This window comes from Mirounga leonina, unplaced genomic scaffold (assembly GCF_011800145.1).
Source record: "Mirounga leonina isolate KUSES-001 unplaced genomic scaffold, KU_Mleo_1.0 Mir_448, whole genome shotgun sequence".
Taxonomy (NCBI): domain Eukaryota; kingdom Metazoa; phylum Chordata; class Mammalia; order Carnivora; family Phocidae; genus Mirounga; species Mirounga leonina.
The window spans coordinates 1,310,490-1,321,895 of NW_023270758.1; the positions used below are offsets into that span (position 1 = coordinate 1,310,490).

An 11,406-nucleotide genomic window follows, 5' to 3' on the forward strand; every position below is an offset into this window, starting at 1 on the left:
TACCCTCCAGCTCTGGGCTTGGCTGCCGAGCTGGTTAAAAATGCGGATTCTCTAGGCCTCCTCCCCAGAGATTTGGACCTGAAAGTCTGGGTTGAAGGCTGGACATGTGTAGTCTGAAAAACGTCCTGGGGGCTTCTGATAGGCTGCGCCTGAGCGGGGCTTCCGTGAGCTGGGTTGAAGTGAGTGAGACAGACTCACCATTGCTGCCTTGCTTCCCTGAACCACCGCTGATTAGGCTGCCACCATGCACGAGGCATGCCAGGCGCTGAGCCAAGCCCTCGTACCCACATCTTCGGCCACCTTCAGAGCCCCCCTGTGAGGTCGCTGCACGATGGACACCCCCCTCCTTGCTGGGAAGGACACGGAGGCCTGGGGCAGCTGAATCACAAGGCCCCATGCAATACCTGCGTGCCCCCCAGGTCAGAGGGGTACATGCCCACCGGCTCCTGCTGGCACCTGCCCCCGCAGGTGGGGCCCTGAGGTTGTGGGTGCCGCGGGCAGGTGGCAGCGGAGTCGCCCCAGGTCTTGGTGCCTTTCCATTGACCTGCCTGCTCTTTACCTGAAGCAGCTCTCGGGGTGGTCGGGGAGAGTCTGGTAGGAGCCTCAGAGCTCAGCTCCCTGGGGAGCCAGGCAGAGCTGTGGTCTGCAGGACCACAGGGCCAAACCAGGCTCTTACTTTGCTGCAGAAGAAGTAGAAGTGAGGCGCTTTCCTCCGGGTCCCGGGGCCGCCGGTGACGGAGCCAGGCCTGGAATCCAGGTGTCCTGACTTCACAGTCAGCTCTCAGCCGTTAGAGAGGAAGGCCAGCTTTGACCACGTCATTGGGCCTTGTTTGGGGAGGAAGGATGAGGAGATCTGGGGGCCTGTAGGTGGTGCCTGCTAGTACAGGGGCAGGAGTACTGAGGACAGAAGCAGTCGGAAGGAGCGCGATGAGGCCGTTGGCCCTGCATTCCAGCGGCCCGTATTACTTGTCCCTCTCTGTTTGGCTGCCCCTGGCCACCCGGTCCCCGCTGGGCACTGATGGAGCAGCCGCTGTGTGCCGGCCACGGCGCTTGGAGCCCCAGCCAGCCCCCCGGCTCGCTGAGCTTCCGCGTTGGCGAGTGTGGCCAGGGGCCGGGAGGCTGCCAGGTGGTTACGCCGTAGGGAGCCGGGGGGTTGTGGCCGCCTTAAAGACAAATGAGATCTCACAACAAAACCCAAAACTGTGCTGGCCAAACAGAAAATGTCATGGAAGACCGTGGGCTGTCACTTCGCAGCTCCGGGCTCCCGGTCAAGCGGAGCTCAGTTTTATGGATAAACTTGGGCAGGCGACAGGTGCCTGGCCGCCTGCTGGTGCCCTTCCTGGGAAGCCGCTCAGCCTGAGTTGGACATGAGTCAGCCCGCCCGCCAGGGCAGAGCAGACACCTCCCGTGGGCCCTGCCCCGAGCCAGGCCTCCAGAAGACACGAAGGAAGATGCCGGCTGTAGCTGGAGCCGCAGTCCAGTCTGCCAGGGCCGTGGACAGAAGGTCAGCAGGAGCCTGCTGCGGGGTGCCGTCTGCCGCCCTTGGGAGGGCAGGATGAAGGCAGAGCCAGAGGACGCTGCGGGGCGCTCCCCTCACGTCTGGCTTGGACCTGCCCAGGACAGCACTCTTTTACCACTGTGACACATCAGGTGCTCCTGTGGCCTTTGGTCCATTTCATCCTCTTGACAATGCAGCATCGACAGATGGACGCAGGGACTCAGAGAGGAGGGGTTCACCAGGCTCACCCCGACCTTGGAAACCAGTTTTCGCCTTCCCCGCTCTGCCGGTGTTGCCCAAGCTTGCCTGGTGGTTAGAGTTGTGGGGCTCTTATTAGGACAGGGTCTTTGAACCCTCTCCTGGATTCTCACCGACGTGGTCTGGGGTGGGCTCGGGAATCTGTCTCTAACTAGGACCCCAGGGGGAGAAATGGGAAGTGTGAGAACCTGCAGCTCACCAGGCCCCCGCCTCAGACATCGTCCTTGTCTTCATGGGGGGCTTGGGCTGGGAGATCTTGGTCGCTGCTCATATAAGCCCACGTGTCCGCTGACTGCTCGGGGTCTCCATGTGGTCAGTGGGGCCTGCTGGGAAGTGTGGCCAATAACTCAGGAGTCCTAGTGTAGAGCTTTGGAGGGGTGAGCTGGTCCAGCTGGAGAGCTGAGTGTGCAGTGGGTTGTGGGGGACGGCTAGTCCTTTATTCAATTAGAATTCCTAGATTTGGGCCAAGTTGACAGTTGTTTTTTTTTTCTTTTCTTTTCTTTCTTTCTTTCTCTTTCTTTCTTTCTTTCTTTCTTTTTCTTCCTTCCTTCCTTCCTTCCTTTTAAGATTTTGTTTATTTATTTATTTATTTGAAAGAGAGAGTGAGAGCAAGCACATGCAAGCAGGGAGGAGGGGCAGAGGGAGAGGGAGAAAAAGAATCCCAGGCAGACTCTGTGCTGAGCGTGGAGCCTGATGCAGGGCTTGATCTCATGACCCTGAGATCATGACCTGAGCTGAAATCAAGAGTTGGACGCTCAACCAGTTGAGCCACCCAGGCGCCCCTAAGCTGACAGTAGGTTTAATCCTCTTGGAAAAGCCATCAGAGTAAAGGCCTGGCTGCTTGGGGCAGAGCAGGCAACCGGCATTTTGGGGTTCGGGGTGGACTTCTCTATTTCTCTGTCCCGCTTGGCGCTCAGTCTTTTGAGCTGTGTCTGTCTGCTCCCCATCCCTACAGACTACCTGATCAACGTGATGGATGCTCTGGGCCTGCAGCCATCCCGCACCCTTCAGAACATCGTGACACTCTTGAAGACCAAACCTGAGGACTACAGGCAGGTCAGCAAAGGCTTGCCCCGGCGCCTGGCCACCACAGTGGCTAACATGCGGAACGTGGACTACTGACCGCCTCCCCCCACCCCTGCACCTGGTTGAGAAGAGGCCTAGGGCTGGGGTTCATGGGTCACAGCAGCTCTCCAGAATGGATTTGCTCAAAAATTCTGCCTGGGGTTGGGAGGATTCATTTCCAAAAGACTTGGTTCATTTGTATAATCAAAAAAAGGGTTGGGGGGGGGTTGTAAATTAGAGTCATATTATTTATTAGAGCAGAATTTTCAGATGATTTTCTAAATGATCCGATCTTGAAAAGGGAATTGATAAATACTGTGAAATGAAAGAAGGCTGTTTTCTTTCCTTTGCTCAGTGAATATTTGGGTGCCTCCCATGAGCCATGCTCCACGCACTGGGACACGGGCCGGGAAGGAGGGGGAGAATCACCAGAGAAACCAACAAAGAAGATGATGTCGGATGGTGGCATCAGGGTGGAGGGCAGCCCCCGGACCCACAGATCAGAGCCGTGCACGGCAGTGAGGGACCAGCGCGGACCAGGCCCTGGGGCACGTCCAAGGTCAGCAGCATGGAAGTAGGAAATCAGGTCAGAGGGGAGCTGGGGGCCAGATCACTGACCAGCCCGTCGGCCGTGATGAGGACTCAGGCTTTTACTTTCTCTTATTTGACAGCTCACGGGATGATGTGGACTCTATCAGGTTTTTTGCCAGTAGCTTCTCTTATCTGTTAAGATGAACAGACTAATGTAATTTGAGTGACTCAAGCAAATAGGAGTTGAGCTTTCTCAAGATCGAGAAGTCCCACGGTCCCGGCTGTGGGCACTGACTCAGTGGCTGGAGGAGTCAGGACCAGGACCAGCCTCCCTGTGATCTTGACCTTTTCTGCGTGTGCTGGCTGCTTCCTCCCGGTGGGGCGACTCTTGGAGCTGCAGCCATCACACGGCATTCGCGGGGACGAAGGAAGAGGGGGCGCTGTCCTTTCCACCCTGCAGGCAAAGGGCTCCCCAGGGGCCCCCGTGGCTTTCTCCTCGGTCTCCCTGGCCAGTTCTTGGTCACCGGCATCCTCCCAGCTGCAAGCGAGGCTGGGAGCGTGGGGAACAGGACTGCCTCCATTTGGAGTTCTCAGCCTTCGCACTCCTGTCGTCTTCAGCAGGCTGGTCGATGGGCATTCAGTGGTATCCCTGACCTCTGTCCACTGGATGCCAGTGGCACTCCCCAGCTGGGACAGCCAGAAAGGTCTCCAGACCTTGCCCGGGGGCCAGACTCCCCTCCAGCACGGAAACCCTGGTGTAGACCAGGCAGGATTTATTGCCTGGGCCTGGCGCACTGGTGCCGTGAACAGGCTGGGTTTCTGTTAGCAAGGGAGAAGGGGGGCGCCACCGTGTCTGAAGGGTCCTTTATTGGAATTGATGTGTCTGTGTGTTCCTGCTGCTGCGTAAGCCTTACTTCTCTCTCTGATGCCTTTCAACGGCCTCAGGGATTACCCCCATCTTACACACAAAGGAACCTGAGGTGTGGGAGGTTTAGGGGCTTGCCCGGAGTCACTGGTGCCCATGGCTCCCGCGCTCCTGAGTGTGGGGCGTGAGGTGAGCGCACGACACCTAATCCTGCCCCGGAGAGCCGGCTCGTGCTGGCCCTCCAGAGTGGCACTGCCGTGCCCACGGCCTCTCGGGAACCAGCCCCTGCAGGCTGCCGGGGCCGGTGTCGTGCTGGCCTTGTCATCCAGGGGTTCCCACACGTTCTGTCTCCACATCCTTGGAACCAGTTTTGCTGGCCCGAAAGAACCCGCACCAAGAAAAATATTTTGGTTTCTCATGCGGTGGATCACGAGCTGTCCCTGGCAGGGATCGAGCCTGGCTCCTGCCTTGAAGAAGTGAGAGCCGGAAACCTGGAAGGCGGAATGTGCTGTGGAAAGTGGAAACCTCTTTGGGGTGACCTTTGTGCCGGTGTCCAGGAGAGCTGTTTGATTCCTGGCTTCGCCACCTCCCGACTGTGTGACCTTGGGGAAGTCGCTTCACCTCTCTTAGCCTCATTTCCTCTTGTGAAAAACAGAAGCCACAGTGGAACCTAATCAGGGTTATTTGAAGAGCCAGTGAGGTACAGCGGGGGTCACAAGTGCCCCCTTCCCACTCCTGCTTCAAATGCCTCTCCCAGTTCAGGATGAATATGTGGCCTGGGCTGATTCAGTGACCCTCATTCTCCGGGCTTTTGCTGGGACACTGTGAGGGAGGAGCTTTCTTCCCACTCTATACTTGCTGGGCTGAGGGAATGGAGCTTGGAGCTGTGGGGTGAAGAGCAGTACATGAAGGGAACCTATTTGAGAGGGACATCAATATGGAAGAAAAGAAAGCTCAGAGCTGGGGAAATCACCAGATCTATGAACCCCTGGATACAGCCATACCTGAAATCCCTGGACTTTTATTACAAGAACCAATGGATTCCCTTTTTTAGCTTAAGTCAGCTCGAATTAGTGTGACCAAGGAGCTGGCAAAGGGAGCTTGCTAATAACCTTTGCTCTGCCTGCCCCACAGCTTCAGATGAGACCATAAATGTGAAAGCTCTGGGCTCCTATAAGGGACTGGTATTCTTTTTTTTTTTTTTTTTAAGATTTTATTTATTTGATAGAGACAGCCAGAGAGGGAACACAAACAGGGGGAGTGGGAGAGGGAGAAGCAGGCTTCCTGCCAAGCAGGGAGCCCGATGCGGGGCTCAATCCCAGGTCCCTGGGATCATGACCTGAACCGAAGGCAGACGCTTAACGACTGAGCCACCCAGGCGCCCCTCTCTGGGACTGGTATTCTTGTGACCACCGGCAGCCAGGGGATGAGGCTGGAGTTTTACCTTCATCACTTACTGGAAGAGTGACCTGGAGCATATGACTTCACCTCTCTGAGTCTCAATTTACTTACCCTTAAGATGGGATGGTAATACTTCTCAGTCATTCTGAGAATTAATTGGAAAAAGACTTGCAAAGCACTTGGCCTGATAAGTGTGTGTTAAGTGTTTGATACAATGTAGCCATTGTTTGATGATAACAACAACTAATAATAGTGTGATGACAACTATCACTAATAATAAAAGTAGTAGTTATGGGAGTTATTGTAACCACCAAGAACTGGACTCCAGCCTGCAGACCCGCCTGACCCTGAGCTGGGAAACCGTCTTCCCCCAGGCCCTCCCCACACAATCCCTCCCATGCTGCCTTTGGCTGGAGTGGCACCAAGTCTGTGGCACCGCCTTCCCCCACAGGTGCCACTGTGGGCACTTAATGGGAGGCCTGCTTGTTTGCCTTTCCAGCCGAGGACCCAGGCGTTCTCTGCCAGCAGGGCTGGGCCCTCGGACGTCCAGGCTCTACAGTCAGAGCTGCTTCGCGACTGGGGCAGGCAGGTGGTCAGCTCCCTGCACCTGGCAGGCCCCATTCTTCTTTGGAAACAGCTCCCTGGTCTCTCTTTGGAGAGCCATCAGGGTTCCCATACTTAGCAACTAAAACTACAGGACACTCCGTTAAATTTGAATTTCAGAAAAACAACAAATGATTTTATTAATGTAATGTGTCCCGGATACCTCTTAATTTTAAAAACATTTTTGTTCAGAGAGCAAGCGCACATGCATGCATGGGTGGCGGAGGGACAGAGGGAGGAGGAGAATCTGAAGCAGACTCCACACTGAGAGAGGAGCCCCATACAGGGCTCAGTCTCACGACTCTCAGACCATGACCTGAGCCGAAAGCAAGAGTTGGTCGCTCAACCTACTGAGCCACCCAGACACCTGTCCCAAATATTACGCAGATGTACTGATACTAAAAAATCAATTCGTTGTTTATCTGAAATTCGTATTTACCTTGAGGGCCTGTATTTTATCTGGCAATGCTTGGAGCCATGTCCCCACCCCCCGGGGGCCATGTGATTCTGCTGGGGGTCACCTGGCCTCAGGTATGGGCAGGGTCTGACCAATCCAAGCAGCCTATCACGCTGATTGGTTCAGAGATACGCATGTGACCCAATCAGTGACCAGTGAGAGTCAGCCTGGGAACTTGCAGAGACAACTGGGGAAGAGGTACTTCTCCTAGATGTTTGCTGAGCTGGAGACATGGTGAGTTCGGACTCACAGGCGGGCTTTCAGTGTGAGGAGAGCCCGAGGAAAGCAGAGCCCGAGAGACACTCTTTGAGCTGCTTGAGATTCTTTCACTTAAGCCAGCTTGAGTCTTACTATTTGTCTCTGTCCTTGCAACCCAAAGTAGTACGGTGGATGGCACTGAGTAAGTCACAAGCCCACTTGTGCACCAGCGCACTCCAACTGCCCCATCCGACAAAGAACAAAGCTCAGCTCTATGTGTTCTACTTTTATTTTCTAGAACAAAACTCAGGCCACTGGCAGCAGGCCCCCCCACCCCGCCCCTGGGCCTGATGCTCTTCCTGCTCTCCACAGTTGCTGCCTTCACTAAACCCATTGGCAGAGGTCAGCCAAGGCCAGGACAGAAAACATTCTGAGGACAGACAGCACAGCATGACCAGCTGTTTGTCTCAGGAGCAGACGGTGAGTGGCACTGGGAAAAAACTAGCCTGTTTGCAGAGGACAGTGTTCCAGGGTCTCTGGAGCCAAGCTGGGGACGTCCCAGCCAAGGATCAGGTCAGGTTGGGGATGTGGGCAGGAACCAAATGAGTACACATTACCCACATCTGTACCCACACTGTGACCCTACAGAGCCCTTGGCCTGGGACTGGCCAGGAGCTGCTGGTGTCTCTGTTGAGGGACACACATAGACTGTGGCCTCAGATTCCCACCATCCTGGCCCTTTGGAGAGAGCACCCCAGAGTGAAGCCTGGGGCCAAGATGTCGGCTTCTTGGGTCTAGATGGCATCGCCCTCACTGTCAGACTCGATGACGTCCAGCGGCTGCAGACGGAGGGAGTCATAGTTGGGAGGTGGGGTGCCCGGGATGGGCAGGGTCTGCTCATCAGGGTAGGTCCCAGGGTCGGGGCCAGGCCTGGCCACATCAGGCTGGAAGCCAAAGTTGGTGTGAGCCTCCACCAGCTCAGCCACGGTGGGCGGCGGGCCAGCATAGCGAGCCTGGGCCCGCCTCTGCCGCAGGCTCTTGGCGAAGGCCACCAGCTCGATGATGGTGATCCACACAAAGTCGATGAGGATCTCTCCGAATTCGATGAGGCACAGCACCGAGCCCCCCATCCAAAAGCCAAACTGGCCGCCCAGGTTTGAGAGCAGCCAAACAATCTGTGGGGAGCAGAGGGTGCATGGCCTGGTGGGGGTCGGGCCACAGATTCCTGCCTTGAGCCCTGCCTCACGGCTTCCCCGGAGAGGGGCTGTTGGCCAGGAAGGGGGACAGGGTGACCATCTCAACCCAGGGAAACCATTCTAATTTCCGTTGGGCTCGGGACTCTCCCCACCCTCAGGGTGCAGGGTGGAGGGGCAGCAGGGAGGGCTGAGAGTTGGGAGCCCCCAGACGCACGTTATTGGCTGCTGACTCCTCAATGGTGCGATAGTTGAATTCTTGGAAGTAGATGTTGAGCTTGACGACTCCCTTCCTGTAGAAGCAGCAAGAAGGGCTGGTGCCCCCTCCCCGGGACATGCTTGTGCGTGCACGTGTATGCACACAAACACACACACACACACACACGAGAGATAGCCAAGGGGCAGTCCTCTGCCTTAAGCTTCTCACATGTCCACTCCCAGGAGGGGTGAGGTCCAAGCAAGAGCCCAAAGTGCGGCCCTTCCTGTCCCCTCTGGGCCTTGGGGCCACGAAGAGCATCTCTGCCCAGCATCCTTCCTGGGGGCCCCGAGGACTGCCTCTGAGCTCCCCTCTCCCACCCCCCGGGGGGCCCAGCCCATACACAGTAGGCTCTGGATAGAGTCCTAAGCCTTGCTTCTTTATCAGGGGACCTGGGGCACAGAGAGTTGGCCAAGTGGGCTTCCCCTTCGCACCCAATAGTCCTCAGAAAAGTTATGCTCTCTCACACCTCCAGTCTTCTGGCTGAGCATCTTTGCCTCTTCTTATTTGAACAGTTCCTGCTCCTCCTTGGAGAGTTAGCTCAAGTGTCACCTTCTACAGACCTCCCTTATCTCTCAGGCAGATAGCTTCTTCCCTGCTGTGCTCCCAAAGGAAGGGTCTTACACAGACTCTCACCACCATAAGCCCTGTTGGCATATTTCTGTTCTCTAGACTGGAGCTTCCCAAGAATATGGACCTGTGTCTTTTCTGTGCTCAATTCATGTTTGTGTTTGATGGGTGGAAAGATGGAGAAATGGGTGGAGGATAAGTGGATGGATGGATGAGTGGAAGGATGGATGAGTGGATGATGGGGGGATGAATGGCTGGATGGGTGAATGGATATAGATGGATGGGAGGAAAATTAGAGGGATGATGGATGGATGGATGGATGGATGGATGGATGGATGGATGGATGGATGGATGGATAGACAAGCAAATGGATAGATGGATGGGTGGAAGGATGGATGAATAATGGAGGAACGAATGGGTGGATGGGTGGGTGGATGGATGGATGGGTGGGTGGGTGAACAGGTGACATATGGAAGAACAGGCTGTCCTTGGGAAGTGGTAGACCCTGAATTCCATTAGCTGGCTTCTCTCTCATTCCCAGTGCCTCATCCTTCAGGCCTCCTCCTGGATCTGACCAGTGTGAGAAGGTGTCTGAGGAGCTGCCCTATATCCAAACCCCTCCCTTGGGGCTCTGGTTCCTCCCATTTTCTGCATTCTCTAGCCCCATCCAGACTCTAGGCTCACCTGTTCAAGGTGATATTGGTGCTTTGGTCCCGCTCCTGAGACAGGACGTGGAAAATCCAATCCTGGAATCCAAGAAGGCAGCTGAAAAAAAATGGCACCTCCAGCACCCCCTCCCAATCATGGGCCCTGCTACGGGTCGGGGACACAGCCCCGAAGCTTCCCGAAGGCCCAGGGATGGTGTGTTGGCACAGAGAGGAGGAAGGTAATGGTGCCCCCTGGCTGCTGCTGTTGGGAGAAGGCCTTCTGGGCTCCAGACACTTCCCCCAGATGCCCAGCCATCCTGCGCCGCCTCTTTCCCACCTCTGGCCCTTGCAGGTGCTGTCCCTCTGCCTGGATCCTCCTCCCCAGCCCTGCCCAGGCCAGCTCAGCTCCTCCTGCCACTTTCACTCAAACGTCGCCTTTGCAGGGAGGTCTTCCCTGACCACTCTGTCTAAAGGGGTTTCCCCTGGTTACTCTGCGCTCATCCTGTCTACTTCGTGCCATTATCACACTTTGAAATGATCTAATTTCCGCATGTTGTCTGTCTCCCCCACTAGAATGTAAGCTCCCTGAGAGCAAAGGGCTGTGCTTCTCTCCTTCACTGCTGTGTCCCCAGCACAGCGCCTTGGGAGACATGGCTGGAGGGACAGACAGCGTGCAGACCTGTGCCCAGACCTGTCCCCCAGCCCAAAGGTGGGCGGCCAGGAGCTTGGCCACTCCACCACCTCACCTCAGACGCCTCAGAAGGCCAGTCGGCCATGGAAATGGTCATCTTGTACTGGGTGTCACTGGAAGAGAGAAGGCAGCTCTGTGGCTGTCGCTATCCTTGCTAGCACTGCTCCCCACCCCTGCCCCCCAAGTCTCCGCACCCCCACCCCCGTCCCCCAGTCTCCATGCCCCCCACTCACTTGCAGGACTCCTTGCACATGTTGATGCAGGTTTCTCTCTGGGCCACGCTCATGCACAGGTGCGAGTAACAATAGGCTGAGCAAGACAGGGGTGGGGGGGAGGGGTGAGACTTAAGGGAGGGGATTTCTAGATGTTTTCCTCTCCCCCTTTGAGCCTCCGGCTGCCCCCTGCCCTCCTGGCCATGGCCACCCAAGGCCGATGGTTCGGTGGGAGGGGGCGCTGTTTCTGCCCAAGCTCTCCTGCCATGGAGGGTCATCCCTTCCCCCGCCCCTGCACCCCCAATGTCCAGCCATTTCGCCCCAGCCTGGCCTGGGGGAGTCTCTCCCCAGACAGCCCAGACTCAGCTCAGCAGGATGAAAGCAGCTTTCCCTCTGTCATCCCCACTCAGGGCTGGGGGTCAGGGAGATGGAGTCATGCATGAAGGGATGGGTGGTCCAAAGGGATGGTTCCCCCCTCTTGGCTACATATTTCGTTGGTTTTATGAGGTGGTGGGACTCCCCCTGCCTCCGACAACATCCGTCATGTTTGGACGCCAGGGTTCCTCCTTCTGTGGCGTCGGGCCTCAGACTCTTGGAGGCCTCCTCAGTCTCCCTTCCCACCCAGCACCCCACGGAGAGACCCAGTGAGCTCACACACACGGACACGCATGCTGAGGCTCATACGTGTGGCACTGTGGGTGCATGCGCGCATACACCATGTGGGCACACGAACCAGCGTGCACAGATGAAAACGCTGGAAGCCATCCACGCCCATGTGTGAACACACGTGCAGACCTGGTCCCGAGTTTTGTGCATTAAGACACGAGCATACAAATGCCCTCTCCCATGTGCGCACACACATGTGCCCTCGCCAGCCGCTGCACGCCAAGCTCATGCGTGTGCAGGCATTTACGGGGCACACATACACAGGAGGGAGGGGGCCCGGGGCGGAGCGGGCTGC

General features: G+C 56.5%; 2 protein-coding genes across 2 annotated transcripts in view; one reads left to right on the forward strand and one right to left on the reverse strand.

The window, feature by feature from the left end:
* The window catches only part of COG7 (component of oligomeric golgi complex 7), a 73,667-nt gene extending 70,518 nt beyond the window's left edge, over positions 1-3,149 (forward strand). The window contains exon 17 of the mRNA XM_034988061.1: positions 2,712-3,149. Within this exon, the coding sequence (XP_034843952.1) occupies positions 2,712-2,878 (167 nt within the window). The 3' untranslated portion in view covers positions 2,879-3,149. The remainder of the gene's footprint in view (positions 1-2,711) is intronic.
* A 4,001-nt stretch (positions 3,150-7,150) lies between these two features.
* The window catches only part of SCNN1B (sodium channel epithelial 1 subunit beta), a 21,846-nt gene continuing 17,590 nt past the window's right edge, over positions 7,151-11,406 (reverse strand). The window contains exons 8-12 of the mRNA XM_034988062.1: positions 10,467-10,542; positions 10,289-10,346; positions 9,580-9,641; positions 8,287-8,362; positions 7,151-8,051 (exon numbers count right to left, since the gene is read on the reverse strand). Of these exons, the coding sequence (XP_034843953.1) occupies positions 7,671-8,051; positions 8,287-8,362; positions 9,580-9,641; positions 10,289-10,346; positions 10,467-10,542 (653 nt within the window). The 3' untranslated portion in view covers positions 7,151-7,670. The remainder of the gene's footprint in view (positions 8,052-8,286; positions 8,363-9,579; positions 9,642-10,288; positions 10,347-10,466; positions 10,543-11,406) is intronic.